Genomic DNA, 23215 nt, shown 5'->3' with positions numbered 1-23215 from the left:
AGGGGCAGAGGGAGAAGCAGACTCTCTGGTGAACAGGGAGCCCGACGAGACAAATTGTGCCATGAGCAGATATTCTTTAAGTGGCTAAACAAAGTTTAAAAAGTAAGTAACAACAACAACAACAACAACAACAAAAAGTAAGTAACAACAAAAGAAAATGTTTCTGGTACAGGACCATCAGTACAAAAAAATAGTGTATGCATACCTGAATAATACACGCGTTTTGCAACAGTGCAACTTTTAAGTACATATTGTTGACTGTCCATAGTCCATGCAGAGTTACAACTCTACACTTCAACAACATGCTGAGTAGGCCCCAATCCCAGGACCCTGGGATCATGACCTAAGCAGAAGGCAGATGCTTAACCCACTGAGCCACTCAGGTGCCCCAGCCTTGGCCTATTAAGACTTGAACAAAACACTAACATTTTCTAACAGCTCAAAGCTGTGTCCTTGGGACGACCCTAGCTACCTTTAAAGTGCCTGTCTGAGAAAACTCAAGGCTCCCAAGACTTTAATGTTTGTTCCAGCCAACATGTGAAGATAGAGCCTCTGTCTCATAGCCTCTGTGGGAGAACAGGAGCCTAACTGATAAGCACCAGTTACCAACCTTTCTCTGAAGTTTTGTAATCTTCACTAACTGGACTCAGTGTGGCCCCTGCTCATCTCCCTCCCTATACCTACAGTCCCCCTTCCAAATGCCAGGTCACATCTATACAAATTGAAGTTTAATTCAGATTATGCTAGACTCTTCCCTTTTGCAATAGTATATTACTGATTAAAAGTAAAACTTTAGTGCTGGCTTTGCTTATCTTTGACAATACTTAAATCTGTAGTAATTCTGCCATTGCTCTGTGTTTCTTTTTCTTTTTTGAAACTACCTTGAAAAAATTCATTTTCATACCTTCTTACTTCCTTACATCTCACTTTTTTCTTATTCTAAACAAACTAAGTAATATTTATTCCCTGTTAGGCAAGACAGGAAATTCAGAAACAATATAAGGAAAGAGAAACATATTTGACTACATAAAACTTAAACATTTTCAGACAGCAAAAAGTAGAATTTTAGAAGTTAAAAAAATAATACATGAGGAAAGCATCTGCCACTAATATGGCAGGTAAGATTGTGGTATGTATTGTAAACATACAAAGAGGTCTACAAGTTGGTAAGAGGTAAACAATTCAATATAAATACAGACTATATAAGTAGGCAATTCACAAAAGAAAAAGCAAGTGCCCGTGCTCAAAGCAAAACAAAACAAAACATACATGAATGCAAATTTGGGGGCATTGGGTAAATGGGAAATTTCTACCTTCCTTTCAATTTTGTTGTAAATAGCTTTGAAAAAATAAAGTCTTTAAAAAATGAAATACGGCCGCCTGGGTGGCTCAGTGGGTTAAGCCTCTGCCTTCTGCTCGGGTCGTAATCTCAGGGTCCTGGAATGGAATCCCACATCGAGAAAACAAGGTAGAATGGATGGAGTTCTCTGGAACTGACTTTCAAACATTGTAGTGTGTGAATGACTAAAAACTTTTTTAAAAACAATTATCTATTAAGATTGATATATAGATATACTGCCTAATTCAAAAATCCCACATTTGGAGATCTATTCTAAAGAAATGAAAAAATCAGTTATAAGGATATATGTATCAGGATGTTTAGCGCAGCATTGTTTGTAGTGGAAAAACAAAAAACAAAAATGGGGTAACCTAATGTTCTTAAATACCATTTATGGTCATTTATTCAATTTAACACTGAATAAACACTGGCACACTCATTCTATGGACTGTTTTGCAGCTACCAAAAAACCAAATAATTAGATCTGTATTGATTCAACTGGAAAATATGTATGATGTTAGCTTAAGTGAGAACAGAAAGTTGCAAAGTAATATCCATGGACTAACCACATTTTTTATTTTTAAAGATTTTATTTATTTGAGAGAGAGAGAGAGAGAGCACAACCAGGGGGAGCAACAGGTAGAGGGAGAAGAAGAAGCAGATTCCCTGCTGAGTGGGGAACCCTGCATGCCACTCCATTCCGGGACCCCAGGATCACAACCCCAGCTGAAGGTAGATACTTAACAGACTGAGCCACCCAGGTGTCCTAACCACATTTTAAAATTTTATTTATTTATTTATTTATTTTAAAGATTTTACTTATGAGAGAGAGCACGTATGAGAGGGGAGAGTTCAGAGGGAGTAGAAGACTCCCCACAGAGCAAGGAGCCCAATGCAGGACTGATTCTGGGACTCTGTGATCATCACCCAAGCCTAAAGCAGTTGTCCAACCACCTGAGCCACCCAGGCATCCCATAATGACGTTTTTTAAATAAAAATCCCAAGCACTTAAATACATTTGCATTTGTATGATTACAATGTGGAAGCCTGCTGATTAATCTGACTAAACTGTTAGCATTAATTACATCAAGAGGGGGATAATGAGAGAATTAATTAGTCTTTTCCTTACTTATCTGTATTGTTTCACTTTTTTTTAAAAAGATTTTATTTATTTATTTGACAGTGAGAGAGAGATCACAAGTAGGCAGAGAGGTAGGCAGAGAGAAGGAGAAGCAGGCTCCAGGCTGAGCAGAGAGCCTGATGCGGAGCTTGATTCCAGGACCCTGAGATCATGACCTGAGCCAAAGGCAGAGGCTTAACCCATTGGCCACCCAGGCGCCCCTTCATCTTTTTTTTTAAAGGATTTTATTTATTTATTTGTCAGAGAGAGAGTACACAAGCAGGGCGAATAGCAGGCAGAGGGAGAAGCAGGCTCAATCCCAGGGTCCTAGGACCACGACCAGAGCCAGGGACAGATGCTTAGCTGACTGAGCCACTCAGGTGTCTGTATATTGTTTCACTTGTGATAGTGAGCCTGTATTAATTTTGTAACTTTAAAACTTCAATATATAACATATATGTTAATATATATATTACAATTACATATTTATATGTCTTTTATATATTTATGTTCAATATATGTTAATGTAAGTAATGTATTTATATTGTTATACAAATATAACATACATATATTATAATGTAACATATGTAACAATTTAAAACATATAAAAAATAGTCAAATTTTCATAAAGGTTTTGAAGCCTAAAAGATACTTGTGCTATATCCATACAATTGAGTTTTATTTGGCAAAGAAAAAGAATGAAATACTGACATATGCTACAACTTGTATGAACCATAAAAGCGTAATGCTAAGTGAAAAAAGCCAGTCACAAAGAATCACATATTGCATGATTCCATTTATATGATATTCCCAGAACAGGCAAATCTATAGACAGATCAGTATGTTAGGAAGTCAGGTGGGATGGGCAATAGAGAGTGACTTCTGATTGGTAAGAATTTCTTTTTTGGAGTGATGAAAATGTTCTAAAATTGATTATAGTGATGGTGCAAATCTCTGTGAATAAACTAAAAACAACTAAACTGTACACTTCAAAACACTATTTTAAAAAATTTTATCCACTATTAACACCTGTCTTATTCAGCCTCAAAAGACTAATATTTGGCATCTTTGAATAAAATTGAAGAACGAGCTCCAGATTCTAAAGACAATTCCAAAAATAGAAATCTTAAGATATAGTTTTAAGAAACTACTCTAAAGAGGACATCTCGTTTTGGATGTGTACATTCTCCTGTGTTTAAAAATATTTCACATAATTTATAAAATGCAACACGAAATGCATAATGATTACACCGAACCACACACATTTCAGAGTCCTGATTTTTCCACCCCCTTCCCAGAGGACTGAAGTTTATATACCTTCTGACTCATTTAGTTTTAAAATTCTTTGACCGATTTGCATAACTATTTAAATAACTATTTCTTAAATATTTGCAAAGTGCATTGAGTATACCAAGGAAATAAAAATACCTGAAAAGATCTTCCTGGCTCTCCAAAATTTGGTTACTAAAGACAAAGTCTTCTTAATGAACATTAATGAACAATAACGTAATGGATTAAGAAGAGCCATTCAACTGTATTGGGATGAGATAACATCCTTCCTTAGATCAATGAAAAATAGATTATAGATTCTTAATAAACTTTATTTTTAAATGAATAAATCCTCACATAGGAACAAATGTTTGCTTGCATTTTGTTCTAAGACATTTTGGCAAAAGCATAAACCATCCGCGCCGCTGGTGTAGTGGTATCATGCAAGATTCCCATTCTTGCGACCCGGGTTCGATTCCCGGGCGGCGCAATTCCCTTTTCACTCCCGCCGCCTACAAAATGAGGTGATTTTAACAGTTTTAATAAGTCTTTCTTCCTCACGAAACACGGGGGATTTTTAATTTCCGTGAAGATTTCTATTTCATTATAACTCACTGTTGAAACATTCGAACCTGGAGCTTGAAGATAAAAAAACTACGCAACTCCTGAAAGAGTTAATTCTTACGCCTGCGCAGTCTGATATACCCTTGGTGCCGGCTAGAAGAGCGGCTGCGCAACAAGTGAACCTATGGCTTGAGGGAGGTTGAAAGTGCAAGATTATTCTGCGCCTGCGCGGTCCGGGTCACTTCGCTGGCTGCTTCTGAGCTCCCGGCTCGCCGCCATCTTGTATTGGGGCTTCATTGTTCGCGCTGCGCCCGGCCGTTTAGTGTAATTGCCGCGGAAGGAGGAGGCGGAGTAACCTCCGGTCAGGCGAGAAACCCCGCTATTCCGCAGCCATAACCGCTCAAAAGATTTGGGAGGTAGTAAAGATTAGGGAGCTGGACCCCGAGGCGCCGGCGCGACAGCAGCAGCCATGGAGGACGAGATGCCCAAGACTCTGTGAGTCTGGGGCAGCGATGAGGGGGGCGGGATGGTGGTCGTCCCGGAGGGAGGCCTCGGCTCGGCGCGCTCCCCAGCCTATTGTTCTCTGTGGACGCCGCAATATCTTGGCTCTTCTCCTTGGCGCACACCTGAATGCTTAGGGACCGAGGCCCGGGCTATGAGAGAGCAAGGTGGAGGGAGAGGGGGCTTAGCCCTCTGAATTAATTCAGTCACCTTAACTATGCGATAGCGTGGCCTTTGGCCTCGCCGCGGGCTCTCTGTGGTCCTAGGCCTGGGGAAGAGATTTTTTCATTCAAACCTCTTTTCAGAACTCGGTGAACCTTCTTTTTTTGTCCCGTGCTTTCCTTCTGTGTGTTTCCCGTTCCCCCCGCTTCTTGATTAATCTCTTGATCTTTATAGCCGTCCCTTTCATTTTACTTTGATTTGTTCCAGAAACTCTCCTTGTTCCTTTCATTTTCTTCTCGTTGATAGGAGTTTTTCTCTTGAGGCTGCTTGTGCTCGGTTTTCAGTAAGATAAACTTTATTCTCGCAGTTGCCAGCTGGAAAAAAGCCAAATAGTTTTCTTTAACCTCTCTGGCTTCCTTCTGTAGTACCCCTCCCCCGACCAAAAAGCCGAAAACCCGGCACCGTAATGATTTTGAAACTGCCTTTTCTTTCTTTCTTTCTTTTCTTTTCTTTTTTTTTTTAATGGATATCTCACCCGGAGGTATATAAATCTCTCAGCCGAGGGGAAGTGGATTTAATACATTTTTATCATCGCTTGATACTTTAGTGATTGACATGTTGCTGAACGAGCGGACAGTTTTTATGAAGCAACAGTTGATAAATACCTTTACAGATTTAGTCACCTCTGAGAGTTGTTAGTGTTAAGTGATCTCAGCTGGGGATATTTTCTTTGTGGAGTAGCTCCCCCCACAGCATTCTCCTTTGTTTTTCCAAAGTATTCTCAGAAGAGGTGATCTTGCTTTGTTGCTTTTCTCCAAAAGGAGAAAAGGCCTGATGAGTTTTTGACCTGACTTTTTGTTTTTATTCTTAGCATACTGGCGATTTGAGAACGATATGCGTTAAAAATACAGTTTTAGATTTCTTTCTGCAACTTTTTATGTTGCAGTTGTTACGAAGAAAACGTAATCAAATATTTTTACACCCTGAAAAGTGTCCGTTTTTATCTGTGTGAGAAACATAGTCACTCCTGTTTCTTCAGAGATTAGTAAACTTTTTGCAAGCCTATCTAAAAATCTGTTACCTTGTCTTTTTAATAGGATGCAAGAATTAGTGGGTGTCCCTTGTTTTATTGAAAGATTATATCTATAGATTAATATTCCCTAAAAAACTATTAGCCTCATAGGCTTTATGGAAATCATTTTTTCCCCTTTACTCTTTTCTAGAAGTATGACAGCCAGCAGAATATTGGATTAAGCACTGATCATTTTTTATAATGCCTTTGAATTTAAGATTCTTACATGATTGTGAAATTTTTAATTTCAGAAACTGCCAGAAATATCTGGGAACTTAACCTTTTTATTACGTTGATTTGGGAATGTCAAATAATGAAGACAACCTCAGCTTTCTCAGGCCAGTCTACAAAAGCAGGTAGTTAAATTGTACTAGCTTGGGGATAGGGGACCAACTGTTGCAGGAGAAATAATAAAGGAAATTTTATTCACTTATTGAAGGTTTTGATTGCCAGGTTCTGTGTTAAATGCTTTACATGCTTGTTTAATCTTCATCAGAACTCTGCAATAAAGGGTCCATTCTGCAGCTCAGGAAAAGCTAAGCTTAAAAGTTTAAATAAGTCACCCAGGGTCAGACACCTTTTTGTTCCTCATCCTGCAATTCTGCTGTCCTCTTTAACTCTTACTCCTAAATGTGCTTTGTATTCTTCACTAGAACACTCCATCCAAGAATCTCTTCCCTAAAGTAGTCCATGTTCTAACTGCCTATTATCTCCCTTCTTTCTACCTCTCTCAACCAAAACTCCTCATTCTTCAGTGAAACCTGTCTTGTTTAAATGTGAGTAGGTGTAAATCACCAAGTTTTACCAGCATTGTTTTGTTTTACCAGTGGTGTTTTTACTTTTTATATAAAATATTTGTTTTAATGACCCTGCAAGTCAGGGTCTTTCAGTATGTTCTTAGCAGTGTTTAGTCTATGGTGAGTGATCGTAAATTTGTTTTTAAAGCTGGTACAATTCCAAGCAATGAGTCAAGATTTTTACATTCTTGAGGGAAAGGTAGTCGAATCTCAGTATCACCTGTGTATGTAAATGGCTCAGAGGAGATAACTTCATTTGTCACAGATGAGTGCTCAGCATTAAGTTGGAGATTGCCAGTGTTCAATTCCTTGTCAGCAGGACTTTGGGGACATATTATGAAAAGTGGTTTGATTTTGGGTATATTTTGAAAGTAGAGCAAAAAGAATTACCTATAGACTGGATGTGGGGTGTGAGAATGAAGTCAATAAGTAGATTTGCTTACAGATTTGTCATATCAGTCATCTACAATGTTAGTTTGGGGCTCCTGGGTGGTTCTGTAGGTTAAGCCGCTGCCTTTGGCTCAGGTCATGATCCCAGAGTCCTGGGATGGAGTCCCGCATCAGTCTTCTTGCCTAGCGAGGAGCCTGCTTCTCTCTCTGCCTGCTGCTCCCCCCCACCCACTTGTACTCATTCACTCTCTCTGACAAATAAATAAATAAAATCTTTAAATAAAATAAAATGTTAGTGTGTTGGGGGGTGGGCCTGGCTGGCTCAGTCAGTAGAAAATGGGACTCTTGATCTCCAGGTTGTGTAAGTTCAAGCCCCACTTTGGGTATAAAGATTACTTAGAAATAAAATTTTAGAAATAAAATGTTTGTTGCAAAATATAAGTAAAAATGAGAATAGTCTTGAGAGCATGGATGTCTTAGGATGTCTTGGGGCATATCATAACATACATTTGTTCAGTCTGGTTTATATATATGGTCTGATCTCCAAGTGAAGGAGGTGCCAGCTAATGAAATACGGCGGTTTCAGCTATCAGAAAAGTAACAGTTGTTAATATAATAGTAAGTTTATGATGCTGGTGTGGTGTTGACTATTGTACATAAATTCGTAATCAGTGAAAGACATACACATTCCCCCCTAAATTAGAATCAGGCGAAATTGGTAATTTCTAAGCAGTTTGAAAATGTTCAAAAGTAATTCTGAGAGAGTACAGTTATCTCTTTAACAGTTATTTATAGAATACTTAAAATGTTTGAGGCAGGGCTCTCAACACTAAATATATAGTATGAGTAAAAATGAAAGTCTACCCCCCCCCTTTTTTAAAGATTTTAAGTAATCTCTACTCCTCATCTAGGGCTCAAACTCACGACCCCAAGATCAACAGTTGCACGCTCCTCTGACAAAGCCAACCAGGTGCCCCACTGAAAATCTCTACTCTTATGGAATTTATCATTACATAAAATCCTGTTTATGCTTTTCACTCATTTTCACAGAAGTTTCATACCAAATTCTACATTTTTATACAGTGATTGCAGCTCAAAACCCAATACAGTGTTCTGCTTTGTAAATTTAGACTGTCAGATTTTCTAGAGCTACCCCAATAAAAATATTTTAAGTGTTTTGGATTCCAATTTTATAACTCTTTGAACTTAACTTATCAGCTTCAAAAATATATATTAAATTGATGTGAAATCCTGTCCCTGGCAGAACTGTCAACTGTTAACTGGTACCATTGATGACTTTTCCCTTGAATCTTCCCAGGTAGCTTTTTATTTTGAAAAATTAAAAACCAGAAAAGTAACAAAATACTACGTTGAGGACTTAGGTACCTTTTGTGTGCTAATAACCAGTTGCCGATAGCCATATTGGTCTTATTTAGATATTCTTTTTTTGATGAACCATTTGAAAAGAACACTTCAGACCTAAGTACTTTATCATATATTTCCCAAGAACAAGACCATTCTCTTATATAACCACAATACAATTGTCATATTAAGGAGACTGCATTGATACAGTATTGTTAGCTAATTGGGGCGCCTCGGTGGCTCAGATGGTTAAGCCTCTGCTTTCAGCTCAGGTCATGATCCCAGCATCCAGGGATCAAGTCCTACATTGGGCTTCCCTGCTCAGCAGGGAGCCTGCTTCTCCCTCTGCTGCTCCCCCTGCTTGTGCTCTCTCTGTGTCAAATAAATAAAATCTTAAACAAACAAAAACCCAGTATTGTTAGCTAATATACCAGGAAGACATTTTTTTAGTCCATGGAAGTCTGTTTGCTTCAACAGTTAAGTCTCTTGTACTCCTCTCTTTACTTTCCAGTTCTGCACAGATTGGGACATAATCTCAGTGGTGATACAATAAATATCAATATGGGATACTTTAATCCGTGGTGGAACAGCTAAAAAGGGATATTTTAATTTTTTTTAAAGCATTTTGAAAAATAAAAACTTGGCAGGGACCTGGGTGCCATGGTTGGGCAGCTGCCGTTGGCTCAGGTCATGATCCTGGAGTGCTGGGATCGAATCCTGCATTGGGCTCTCCACGGGGAGCCTGCTTCCCTCTGACCTTCTCCTCTCTCTTGCACTCTTTCATTGTCTCTCTCTCAAATAAATAAAATCTTCTAAAAAAAAAAGAAAAAAACTTACATAAACGTAAGAAAATTACATTTTTGTTTAGTGGTCCAGTATACGTGATAGGGAACCTTGGCTTGCCACTGCTCCAGTATGTTTTTTTATCAGTTGGGATTTTTTTTTAATGCAGGAAGCAAAAAAAATTTAAGCATAAAAGCTATTTATAAAATCAAGATATTGGATACTCCCACGTTTGCAGGAAGGTTATAGAACCTGGCTTAGAAAATGTTCAGGAAAACAAGACAGCTGTCAGGCCCACAGTTCTTATCAAGCCACAGACTGTCCCAGAAATGATGTTACTACCACATCCACTTAAGGACCAAATACCACAGCTTCCACTTTCACTGGACGTGGGACTCCACTGCTGTTTGCCACCAAAATGTATTTTCTTCTGTCTCTGCTTCTTTAATCCTCTCTTTGACTTCTGTGTTCAGATCCAGTTTCCCTAATCAGCCCAACCTGGATCACATGTAAGGGAGACTACAGAACCATATCAAGCCTTTTCAGCTTCTGTAGAGAAGTGAGCCTCTGCCATAGAGTGAAGATTTCTCTAAAAATAGGAAGAAAAATGTTTGGCAGAACCACCCCCCCAAAAAATAATCCACTGTACCTGTAACAAATCTGTGCTGTTAATTGGAAATCCTTTGGCTTCGAAAACAGAATAGAATGTAACAAAGTATGGAACAGCTAAAGAAACATACATACATAAAGATGAGAATGAGCTTTGTAAAGTATAGTGCATTCTACAAACTAAGAAACTTGTTTATTCTTCCATTGAAAGTATGGTGAGTATAAAAAGGATCTGTAGTTTTCAAATTTGGGTTCTCCATTTCCGATTAATACTTATTTAGCAGATAGAGTTGGAAAATAATAACATTAAGTTGCTTCTAAAAATTTGAAGTGGGTATTAATGATTAACTTATTGGTGAAAAGCAAAACTCTAGTGGATTATTTTTATAATGAGGAGGGAAAAGATTTTGTCATTTGGTTTCTTGGATATGAACATATTACGTTACTTGTAGTTTATTATAATGACGTTGAAGGTTGAGAGCAAGTTGTTTGCGAAATTTCCCCCTGAAGAGCTTTTCTCTAGAAAGGTATATGTAGAGTTAATTGGTAGAGGCTCCTGGAGCTTACAGTATACCACAGGTCACATTGAATAAACAGTTGTAAAGTAATACAAATCCTAGTGCTATTTATTTATTTATTTATTTAAGATTTTTAATCTATTTGACAGACGGAAATCACAAGTAGGCAGAGAGAGAGGAGGAAGCAGGCTCCCTGCGGAGCAGAGAGCCCGATACGGGGCTCGATCCCAGGACCCTGGGATCATGACCTGAGCCAAAGGCAGAGGCTTTAACCCATTGAGTCACCCAGGCGCCCCATCCTAGTGCTTTTTAAAGTAGATTTTTAAAATTACATATCTTGAAGTAGGTGATATCACTCAAAATATTTCTCAGAAAATTAGACAGTTTTGCAAAGAGTAAAAGAAATTCCGTTCCCTAAATACTGCCCACTTGACGCTAGATTGTCGAACTTTACCAAGATAGATGTTAGAGCCATTTTTTTCATTTAGACATAAAGCAATTCTGAGAGATTCTCTTACAGGCATTAAGAGTCAGGTGAAAATAGACATGGAAGAGTTCTAGAGATAGTACAGAGTTCTCATATAACCTTTGCCCAGGTTCCCTTAATGTTGACATCTTACCTAACTGCGGTATAGTTATCAAAAGTAAGAAATTAACATTGTACAGTACTATTAACTATAAGGTTTATTCCAGTATCCCCAGTTTTTCTGCTAATGTCCTTTCTCTATTCTGGGATCCAGTCCAAGATCCTACATTGCATTTCGTTGTCTTATCTCTTTACCCTCCTTTAATATGTGAGGGGATGCATTTCATGACTGTGGCAGTCTTGTGAGGGTAGTATTTTTTCACTATACGATGGCTACCTTTCTTTTTTTTTTTTCTTCAACACTGTTAATTAGAATTGAGTCACTAAGACTAACCTCCACTCAAGAAGAGGGAAATTAAGCTTCACTTCATAGAGGGAGGTTTGGACATACGTTAAAACAACCAGTTCGTTGGTTAAAAACCAATCATTAAATATTTTAGAGGAGGTACTCTGAGGCTCTACACATACCCTATTTCTCCTTAAAATTTGCATCAACTGAAAATCCATGGGTGGATCTCACCAGTAGCAGTTACTACTGTGCTGGCTTTCTGGTGATTTTCTTCATTCCTTCTACATTGATTAATTAGAGTTCTCCCAGAAGAAGTTAACTCCTCTCCCCAAATCTAGGTTATAGTCAAGGATTAGTCATTGCAATGGTTATCAGTGTCTTTCAGGTTTCTTTTAATCAAGAACAGTCCTCTCTTTTTAAAGACTTTTTTAGGACAATTTTTTCAAGAGATCAAGTTGTCTTATATTCCCCATCTGAATTTGTATAATTGTTTTATATGCCCAGTGTTCTATAAACTTTTTTTTTTTAAGATTTTATTTATTTATTTGTCAGAGAGAGAGAGGGAGAGAGAGTGAGCGAGCACAGGCAGAGGCAGAGGGAGAAGCAGGCTCCCTGCCAAGCAAGGAGCCCGATGTGGGACTCGATCCCAGGACGCTGGGATCATGACCTGAGCCGAAGGCAGCTGCTTAACCAACTGAGCCACCCAGGCGTCCCTGTTCTATAAACTTTTTTTAAAGTTGTTTATTAGAGTGCCCACACAAGCAGGGGGAGGGGCAGAGGGAGAGGAAGAAGTAGGCTCCCCACTGAGCAAGGACCCTGGAAGTGGCACTCTGTCCCAAGACCCTGGGATCATGGCCTGACCTGAAGGCAGACATTTAACCAATTGAGCCACCCAGGCATCCCCCAGTATTCTACAACTTAGGTTTTAAGTTTACGCTTAATTAGATTCAAGTCAGACCTTTTTTATATGAATACTTCATAGGTGATATTGTATGATATATATTGTACATGGAAATGTCTAGCTGTAAAAATGATTTTAAAGTTTGATCACAGAGGTAAAACAGCCAAAGCTTTCTCTTTGCAGTGTTCAGTAATCTGTGTAATAACTTTGGCACCCTGCAAATACCATTTTCACACAGTCCGTTCACCTAATGGTTTTGTAGCTATTAATGATTCTTGCCTGAATTAATCATTTCAGTAGGGCTTTTGCATTGGTTACTAATTTAATTATCTCTACACTTATTGACCAGCATTTTTCTATACAGGAGTTTTTCCTCATCATCTAGAGCTATTAGATTATACTACACTGGGGATGCCTGGGTGGCTTATTCGGTTAAGTGTCTGCCCTCAGCTCAGGTCATGGCCCCAGGGTCCTGGCATCGAGTCCCGAATTGGGCTCCTTGCTCAGCAGAGTCTGCTTCTCTCTCTGACAAATAAAATCTTTAAAAAACAAAAAAGTGGGGCACCTGGGTGGCTCAGTGGGTTAAAGCCTCTGCCTTCCGCTCGGGTGGTGATGTGTCAGGGTCCTGGGATGGAGCCCTGCATTGGGCTCTCTGCTCATCGGGGAGCCTGCTTCCTCCTCTCTCTGCCTGCCTCTCTGCCTACTTGTGATCTCTGTCTGTCAAATAAATAAAATCTTAAAAAAAAAAAAAAACAACTTATGCTATCCCTTAAAAAAAATTATACTACACTGGGGTTTCTACTCAAAGCAAGATAAATGCCTAATTCTTTCCCTTTAATTACAGATACTCAGAATAAGGACATGATGTAATAATAGCCTCCAATACTGGAAAAACTGTTGGTTTTATAGATGTTGAAGTTGATTTTTGAATATCATTACTCTACCTGATATTTAAATATTTATTGTTCTTTAAGACTCATCCCTTCTCCGTTTGCCTTTTTAACCTGTTCGAATGCCTTTGTAGTAAGCACTCAGTGTTTGTCTCTTGACTGGGTAAGTGGAAGGAAGGAATTGGATCCATACTTTCAGGCATGTATGGATGTTTATTTTTCTGTGGAGAAAGTCCATATGTTTTATCACAGTCTCTGAAGGATTCTTGGCAGAAAAATGAGAAACTATGGTTGTTGGGAGACTACATTCTGACTTCAGGAGTGATAAACCTCAGGGGGCCCCTGGGTGGCTCAGTTGGTAGAGATAAGACCTTTATTTTTTTTTTAATTTATTTATTTGTTAGAGAGCGAGCGAAGACAGAGTGGCAGGCAGAGGCAGAGGGAGAAGCAGGCTCCCCGCCAAGCAAGGAGCCCGATGTGGGACTCGATCCCAGGACGCTGGGATCATGACCTGAGCCGAAGGCAGCTGCTTTACCAACTGAGCCACCCAGGCGTCCCGAGATAAGACCTTTAATCTGAGGGTGGTGAGCTCCAGCCCCACCGTGAGGCCCACTTAAAAAAAAGAAGTGATAAAAGCCCAACTTAACAAGTCTAGAAGTAATCTCATTTCAAAATCCAGTTTTGAGAAAATTTACTTATAAACTCTTTAAGAAAGATTATCCCCGCTGTGTGGTTTTGGGTTTTTGTTTGTTTGTTTTTTAAAATTTTTATTTATTTATTTGACAGAACACAAGCAGGGGGAGTGGCAGGCAAAGGGAGAGGGAGTAGCAGACTCCTCGGGCCCCCCGCTGTGTGGTTTTGTAATAAAGTATTTACACTAAGTTTGTTAGTCAGGGGGCCTATTATCTGTTAAAGTCTCTCCTGGAATCCTTCTACTTCTCTGCACTTCTACACTTATCACTGATTAGTGATGTTCATGGAAAGGTTTCCCATCCTTTTGTGACCATATGCAATACCTAATAAGTGATTTACCCATGATTTTTCAAAAATATATTTATTGTGGGGGTGCCTGCATGGCTCAGATGGTTAAGCGTCTGCCTTTGGCTCAGGTCATAATCCCAGGGTCCTGGGATTGAGCCCCACATCAGGGGTCCCTGCTTGGTGGGGAGCCTGCTTCTCCCTCTCTCTCTAGTTTCCCCTGCTTGTGCTCTTGGCTCTGTCTGTCAAATAAATAAATAAAATCTTTAAATACACACACACACACACACACACAGTGTAAACCGAAGTGTACCTAAATTGGACAGTGTAAAGGGAATTCTGTGGATTAAAAATTGAGGAAATTTTAATGTTCTCAGTAATACTGAAGAAGTAGAAATAATTTCAGAGCTTCACAAGATTGATTGTATTAAATGTTTTATGTGTCTAATGACTCATGTGAGATTTTTAAAAATTTTTTTAAAGATTTTATTTTTGTGAGAGGGAGGGAGAGAGAGAAAGAGCCTGCACGGGCGCTTGTATGAGGCGGTGGGGAGTATTGGGTGGGGACAGGCAGAGGGAGAAGCAGACTCCCTGCTGAGTAGGGAGGGATCCTGATGGGGGACTTCTTCGGAGGACCTTGGGATCATGACCAAAGCCAAAGGCAGAGGCTTAACCAACTGAGCCACCCAGGCGCCCTCATTTGAGATTTTTTGAAAGCAGATCTTTGTAAGGTAAGCCTACAGATTTAGAAACACCAGGCTTATTTTGCAAAACCTTGACTAAATACGCACACACACAGGATTCCCCTTTACTACTGATGTCCATGAGATTACAAGTACCGTGTCATGTATCTGCTTTGAAAGAAATTTTGAAGTTTTGGCAAACTTTTGGAACCTGTTCCCGGTGGTGTAGTTTAGTGCAGAGATCTGTCTATTCCCCAGATCTCTTTTTCAGTAAACAACTTTAGAAACTGATGCAAAGGAGCACATTTAAAATGGTAAGTTGTTTTTCTTTGTGTTTCAGATATGTCGGCAACCTTTCCAGAGATGTGACAGAAGCTCTAATTCTCCAGCTGTTTAGCCAGATTGGACCTTGTAAAAACTGCAAAATGATTATGGATGTAAGGGTATTTTACTTAGTTAACTTTCTTCCTCTTTAATGGATTAGTTAACTCCATTACTTCCAGGAACTCTCTCTCTCTCTCTCTCTCTTTTTTTTTTTTTAAAAACAACAGTTTTATTTTTTAAGTATGTTCTACACTCAACATGGGGTTCAAACTCGTGACCCTGAGGTTAAGAGTTGCATGCTTTACCAACTGAGCCAGCCAGGTGCCTCTCTTCCAGGAACTTTTAAATTAGTTTATATAGGGGTGCATGACTGGCTCAGTAGGAACAGCATGGGACTCTTGATCTTGGAATCATGAGTTTGAACTCCACATTGGGTGAAGAGATTACTAAAAAAAAAATTAAACTTAAAAACTGCAGGGTCATTCATTTTTTTAAAAAAGTAGTTTATACAGTCTAAATTCCTAGTAATTTTAGTGAATTTAAGTCAGTCTTAGCCACTGAGTTTAGCTTATTTTACTAATAAATAAAGGAGGAAGAGAATAGAACTAATCATTTTTAGAGTAAATAAGAACTATATGTAGGCTCTTGTGTTAAGGTACATTGAGGTATCAGTATTGTTTCGTATGTGGTGTCAGTTGATTGGCTAATCTGGAATTCAGGTATTACAATTACATTGGGAAATTAGGTAAAAAATAATAAACTGTGAAAGGGTTTAAGTGTGTGGGTGTAAGTGTTTTTAACCTTTAAATGCCCTGATTAAAGCTCTTCTTGCATTGTGGCAGTTCCTGTCCATCAGACCTTACCATATAGAAAAACATTGCATCATTCATCTGTAATTGCTATTAACCCCAAATCATAGTGTGTATAAAAAGACAAGTCTAGGGGCACCTGGGTGACTCGGTTATTAAGCGTCTGCCTTCAGCGTAGGTCATAATCCCAGGGTACTGGGATCTAGCCCCGCGTCCGGCTCCCTGCTTGGCAGGAAGCCTGCTTCTCCCTCTCCCACTCCCCCTGTTTGTGTTCCTCTCTTGCTGTCTCTCTCTGTCTCAAAAAAAAAAAAGAGAAGTCTAAATTCCAGTCTATTTATACTGTTGGACTGGTGTTCATAGTTATGAATTTTATACTCTCTGGAGTATGAAGGCTGATAGTATGAATGCTTAGATCTTTTTATCTAAAAGGTGCAGTTTTTTTCTGGGTACAAATTATGTAAAATTAAGATTCTTTTTTCATTTGATTGTGCTAAAGTCTAGGCTACTTTATGTAACCACATTCTAATGCTTGACAACATTGACCTTTGTAATAGAATTACCATTAAGTGTAGTGTTAGTTTGAATTATGCAATTTTTAAAACATTTTTATATTATTTACTTTTTTAAAAAGATTTTTAAAGATTAATTTAGAGAGGGAGGGGGAGAGAGCCCACCACGCAGAGATGCAGAGCCCACCACAGAGCTTGATCCCAGGACCCTGAGATCATGACCTAAGTAGGATGCTTAACCGACTAAGCCATATAAGCGTCCCTCTTTAATGTTTTTAAAATAAAACTATTATTTCAGTATTAAAAATTATAAAATTATAAAAATTCCTCCTCACTCAACATTCTTAAAAATCATTGCCAGTGACTTTTTCAAACGATGAATTGTCCTTGTAACAAAATAGTAATTTCTTTATTCTAATGTCATTCGATTTTGAATTTTGATTTCAAATTTTGAATTCTGCTTAGGGGTTTATGGAAAGAATTAAAAAATGGACTCCAAGTCATTTTGTATTTTGCAGATAGGTGTAAAGTATGGGGTGTTTTTCCTTCTTTAATTTACAGTAAAGCATCCAAGCTGCACTTATCAGACCTCAACTACTTGGAACACCAGAAAAGAGAATTTTTAAGAGATGATAAGCAAAAAATTGATGTCAGAAAGTCCACATTCTGAAACCTATTCTAAAAACTTTGTTTATCGGAAAACCTCTTCAGTTTTCAGAACCTGAAATAGGTTTAAGAAGGTTGGCTGATAGTTTCTGCCACTTAGCAAGGATATGTGTACATTGATAGAAGTAAAAGGTAACATTTATCAGGGAAGGGAGATGGGACCGGGGGTGGCTCAGTTGGTAAGCGTCTGCCTTCAGTTCAGGTCATGATCCCAAGGCTCTGGGGTTGTGTCCCACATCCTCCTTGCTCAGTGGGAAGCCTGCTTCTCCCTCTCCTACTCCCTCTGCTTGTGTTCTGTCTCTTGCCATCTCTCTCTGTGTGTCAAATAAATAAATAAAACCTTAAAAACAAAACAAAACAGGGAAGGGAGAGGAAAGATCATTAAAAGCCAGTACTGAGTCTTGAAAGTTAAGAGTCTAGTCAAACTCCACTAACATCCGTAGCATAAAGAAATAGTTATATGAGGAATGTGTGTGTTGTTTCTATATGCATCCATCCACAATTAGGATAATCATTAATACAAGATTAAATTATATGTAGTAGTATAGAATAACTTGTTGAAGAAGACAGTGTTCTTTAAAACCGTTCAATTTTTTAAAGTGTCTGCTTCCTAATCTAAAGATTTACTTGTGAACTAGACCCCTTCATTTTCCTTGGCCTGATACTTGAGATATATAAAACTTCACAGAATTTAATGGTAATGGGTGTATATACAACTTAAATTTGGCTTTTGTGTTTCTTCAACAGACAGCTGGAAATGATCCATATTGTTTTGTGGAGTTTTATGAGCATCGTCATGCAGCTGCAGCACTGGCTGCTATGAATGGGCGGAAGATAATGGGTAAGGTAAGCTGTCATATTTAAAGAAGGTGACTTGAAAATTTTAAGTTGTATATAGTGGTTTTTTTTTTCACTATTCCTTTCTTTCTTTCATTATTGAGAGTGTACATAAGCAGGGGTGGCGGGGAGGGCAGAGGGAGAGGGAGAATCCCAAACAGCCTCCATGCTCAGTGCAGAGCCCAACATGATCTCACAACCCCGAGACCATGACCTGACCCAAAATCAAGAGTCGGACACTTAACCAACTGAGCCACCCAGATGCCCCCAATTTGATTGCCTTTTAGAGGCATTATATCACTTCATAGCAGAAGGTCACATTTAATATTTAAAAGATGGAATAAAGCTTTTTAGAGGGCATTGTTGACGTTGGTATTCTTCAAGATTCCTCGCACACGGTAAATACTAAAATATTTGTTGAATTACTCAAGCTTGGATAAAACTTCTAGAACTTTGGGTACTAATGGGGAAGAATAAAAAGAAAGAAATGATTGTTAGTTTAGATAAGAAAGGTTATTTGAATGTTAACAGAGAAGTGTGTAAGATTAGGATTTGCCAGCATTTGAGGAAGTATAGGTTAAAAGGTAAGTATTGAAACTTTGACCAGAACTGTTATCCTCTTGAATGTTTCATCTCCAGCATATGCCTTCCTGTGTGTTTATAGATGCAAATATTGTAATATATGATTTTGAGCTTTATTTTTATGGAGTATAAATGTAGAAACATTTTTTTAGGAAGTCAAAGTGAATTGGGCAACAACCCCCAGCAGTCAAAAGAAAGATACAAGCAGTAAGTATATTTTATACTCTTTGAATATTTGTTTTTATTATACACAGTAGTTTTATTGTAAAGCATATAAACATCGTACATGTTTGCAGTAATGTTTTGATCGTTATCCTAAGATATGATTGAATGTGTTTGTGTTAATAAATTTAAGAACAAATCTAATCTTTGTCATCAGGTAGTACCGTTGTCAGCACACAGCGTTCACAAGGTAATTGTATCTTCTTAAACATAAAATGAAATCTCTTGAAAGGGTATTCACTAACCACTTGAAGTTTTTTTGTTTGATATTGGGGGGTGGTGGGAGGGAGGGGGTCGTATTTCTGTTTCTCTCTGGCAGTATATTTCCCCCCTTCTTCCCAACATTGACCAAATGTGGCTTGGCCACTACTTTGGTGCTATTTCAAGCTCTCTGACCCCCTTGGTAGCAGCTGATGCCTTAGAAATACTTTCACCTTTCACCAACTAAAGGGCAAGATACCCTGCTTTCTTGAGGTCATGATCTGTGCTGCATACCAGATCTGCCGATTGCTTGAGTTGTTCCCAAAACAGCGTTTCCCAAATGGCAACCCAATATGTTGCTTAAAGCCTGCCAGATGGGGGTAATTTTTCTTTCCAAATATACTTTGTCAAAGTTGATGTATGTGTTCCTTTTAAAGTGTTGATCCAACTATTTTGTATTTTTAAAGTGTTTCTTTTTTGAATGTTGTCTTTAAAAAAAAAAAAAACTTCACATATGGAATCGTTATTTCTCTCCAATGCTTTTTTGATGGCTCTGATATAAAGTGAAGGGATTACTGTTTTCATTCTGTTGCCTTCAGTCTTAGTTCACTTGCACATGGATTCACATAAACTGAATGGTGTAATGTCTGGGCAACCAAAACTGTTGGCTTTTGAGAAAACTGTCAAATACTTTAACATCAAACTGTTGCATTGCAAGGTATTTCTTTGATTGTTCTTCACAAAATATGGTTAAACCAAGTATATTATGTAGCTAGCTTCAGCAAATTGTCTTAACTGAGGCAAATCTAGTCTACATAACTCACAGTACCACTATTTTATTTTAATTTAAAACCTTAATGTAGTGGTAAACTGGATAAATGTAATCACTATTAGAATGGTAATTAAGTCATTAATTTTTTTTGCAAAGCTTGTTATATATTATTAGTATTTTCTTAGACCAGTGTAGTAATTGGCTGTAAGTAGAAATATAACTGTCAGTTTCCAGTTAGAGATAGCAGTCTTTAAGAAAATCTTTCCTATATTATCACCTTCATTCATTATAAAATTTATAGGATCTGTATAGATATAGGCTAGTGTTATACTTAATCCATAAATTAAGATTATTTTATTGAATAGATTTTAGTATATTTTAAATTCTAAGATTTTATTTTTCTTTTCACTTCCCCCTCCTTCCCCTTATAAGATCATTTCCATGTCTTTGTTGGTGATCTCAGTCCAGAAATTACAACTGAAGATATAAAAGCTGCTTTTGCACCATTTGGAAGAATATCGTAAGTAACAGAAGATAAATTTAAATGGATTTTAATTAGAAGCAGGCTTATATAGAATTTGAAAATCTGTTATGAATTTTAACCCTTCCACATAATTCATTATGTTGTTTAGAGACCATTTAAGCCATTAACAGCCAAAGATTGTTTCCCCATTGATAAATCTTTGGTCTTCCAAGTATTTTAAAATCCTTTTTCAGTTAGCATTAGCTCTTAAGAGACAAATTTGCTATGGTACATATTGTTTCTTATGTAAGTGTCTTGCTTAGCTTGGTCATAATTTTAGTAACCTTGTGCTCTGGCTGAGGAGTTTAGACTCTTGGGGTACTTCTATGATACCATGCATTTTGTATTAATATATTTTAACAAAAAGAAACCTTAACAATTCAACCTAAAAAGCAGTTGTTAAATATTAATCCCCAGGTATCTACCCTTTTGTCGTTACTTTTAAAAATAATGCCTTTTAGTGTTTTGTGGAGCACTGTCTTGGTTGCATTTCTTAATAATCGTATAGTTTAGGCCCTTTGTAAGTAGCTTGCTCAAGGTATTGTTCATCATAAAAGAATCTTAATATTTTGAAAAGCATGCCATAGTGGAGTAAGAATAAGTTGATTATAGTATTAGAAGAATTTGTTGAATTTAGAAAACAGAATCTTGGGGTTTCTGGTTGCTTTTTTATTGTTGTTCCAGCTAGAAGAGTAGTAAAAAGGAAACGTTAGCTTTGGTTTGGTTTGAGGAACAGAAAAACAGCAGAGATGAGAAGGTGAGGAGACTAGAAAGTAAATGCCAATAGTATTGGTAGTAAATCTGGGGAGTGTTCATTTGAAGAGTTGTAGTTCATTGGTAGGAGGATGAAAATGAACAGTGACCAAAGAATGGCCATAGGTAGAGGCCAACTTTAAAGGCAGGCAGATTAGGGTTTATAAATGGACTCTTCTGTTAGGCAACATTTTTCTTTGTCTGTGAGAACCGATTAGGAAAGTAAGTAAAGTTCTAGTTTCTTGATTGTTCCTTTTAATCTGTCGGTAGGGTGTTGATGATGGTTAGCTTGCTTTCAAATACCTAGACTGGAAGGTGTTAACCTTTGGCGGCTCAAAAGCTCTATAAGTGTACAAAATTTTGTGTTTGTTTTCTTTTTGGTGTGGAGTATCTTTGTAAGTTTTATCCTATTTTCAGAGTAGTCACAGGACCATAAAAGGATTAAAGAAGGATTAAAGAACCCTGATCTAGATCTTTGCTGCTTCCTCCTTAGAGAATCCTTTCAGAAATAAGTAAGACTTAAATATATTTCAAGGCTAACATATCCTGAAACTTAACTTTAAGAAGAAAAAAATTTTCTAACATTTTAACAGATTCAATAGCTATCTTATTAAATGCTTTGATTTTGATTGAAGTAGTTTTTCTGAAAACATGGGGATTTTAGTTTGGGATTAGATAAAGATTGTTTAACAATCAGTGAGTTTAAGTTACATGACATTCTAATTTTAATAATGACTTTTTAATCATGGATCAGTAATTTCTTTTTGTTAAATATGTTGGTATCATAATTATAGTCTAGATTTTTTTATGATCAACCATGATTATTGATGTATATATATATATGTTTTTGGTGAGGCCTTTATAATTTACAATTTATGGATTATAATTTTCAGTGGAGGTACTATATAATGTCTGAGTTTTAGGCTACCCAAGGAGTTATTGTTTCTAAATTTAAAAGAACCATTTTTAGTTGGTAGCGTCATTTCCCGATTTTTTTGTTAAAGGAAATAAATTGGTAAATACATATTGAACAGTTCTCATGATAGCCAAATACTCTCTGTAGAGATCCTGCAACAGTACTCAGTTTATAGATGGTGTTCAGTAAGTGGTGGCCTGTTAAAATATGTAGTATAAAAGATACGGTACTTTCCTACACTAATTTATACAGTTTATAATCTATTCCTTGAGCTTAGGGTAGTCTAACAAATTTTGGTATAAAAGTGAATCAACTACCAAATTAAATGCATGTGTACCATACCGATAATTTAATAAGTATTTTTTCATATTGAGAAGTGACTTGTATTAGTTTTCCCTTTTCACCAGCACCTCTTTGTCATTTTGACCCTAAACACTTAATAAATCACTCCTAAATTGATCAAAATATGCTTATGTATACTTTAATATAAAATTATATTGCATGGCTTTCTGACTTGGGTTTTTGTTGTGAAAGTGCCTGTTTTGTTCATGTGTCCTGAGAGAACAAGCATTGTGACATACCTGGCTAACTTAAAAGCAGATTGCCTGTGAAGCACAATTTGAGTCCCAATTTTTTGAGGTATGGAGTTTTAGCTATCATGGCTGGGTTTTTTTACTCAATCTCAAATAATAGGGCTCTGGTTATTTTGCAGAGTATCTCTGAAGAATGGACAGAATTGCCCTGGCTAACTACAAGCTACGGTTCACAGTGGATAAATGTTGGCGTGCTTTTTTACTTTCTGACTTTTTAAAATTTTGCTTTTATATCTTGTAGTTTCCAATCAATCTTATATGATTGCTATTTTAAAATTCAGTGTAAAATCTTTTCTTATATAGTTTAAAACTAAAGTGTGTGTCTAGTGTTTTTCTTCAATGATTTATTAGCATTTCTGAAAACATCAAGTTCTCAAAATTTACCCATAGTCCAAAAGGGGGGTGTCAATTGATCTGAGAAAACAAAATAATTTAATTAATTTAGGAAATATACAGCTTTTTATTCTTTTAGTTTCCAGTTTTCTATTTTAATTTTTTTAATGATTAGGTAGTATATGATATCAAATAGAAAATTGTCAATTGCATGGTTAAAGAAAGCCATTCCTCTAATGTGCCTGTGAACCCTATAAATGGTTCAGTAATTTCATATGAATAGCTACTTTTACCATGCTTAATACTTAAAAGTTTAAAAACTTTTTGAAATGGGAGGCAGTTTTTTACAATATATACATACA

At 37.3% G+C, this 23215-nt stretch overlaps 1 protein-coding gene across 11 annotated transcripts in view; it reads left to right on the top strand.

Annotated features, from left to right (window-relative positions):
• Positions 1 to 4556: 4556 nt before the first annotated feature.
• TIA1 (TIA1 cytotoxic granule associated RNA binding protein) overlaps positions 4557 to 23215 on the top strand; it is a 32982-nt gene continuing 14323 nt past the window's right edge. For 4 of the 11 annotated variants that reach the window (XR_013967427.1, XM_080813788.1, XM_080813785.1 and 1 more), the window contains exons 1-6: positions 6279 to 6383; positions 15154 to 15250; positions 17869 to 17967; positions 18693 to 18747; positions 18920 to 18952; positions 20168 to 20255. Coding sequence is in view for 9 of the 11 variants with exons in the window: in XM_080813788.1 (XP_080669914.1) it covers positions 6331 to 6383; positions 15154 to 15250; positions 17869 to 17967; positions 18693 to 18747; positions 18920 to 18952; positions 20168 to 20255 (425 nt within the window). In the remaining 2 variants the exon portion in view is untranslated. Of the gene's footprint in view, positions 4788 to 6278; positions 6384 to 15153; positions 15257 to 17868; positions 17968 to 18692; positions 18748 to 18919; positions 18953 to 20167; positions 20256 to 22461; positions 22567 to 23215 lie in introns of those variants that run through there. The other 7 variants (XM_080813791.1, XM_080813790.1, XM_080813787.1 and 4 more) reach the window with 5 other exon arrangements.

Source organism: Martes martes, assembly GCF_963455335.1.
Source record: "Martes martes genome assembly, chromosome: 9".
Classification (NCBI taxonomy): Eukaryota; Metazoa; Chordata; class Mammalia; order Carnivora; family Mustelidae; genus Martes; species Martes martes.
Note: the sequence above shows the minus strand (reverse complement) of the source record. Positions and strands in the feature narration are given on the sequence as shown.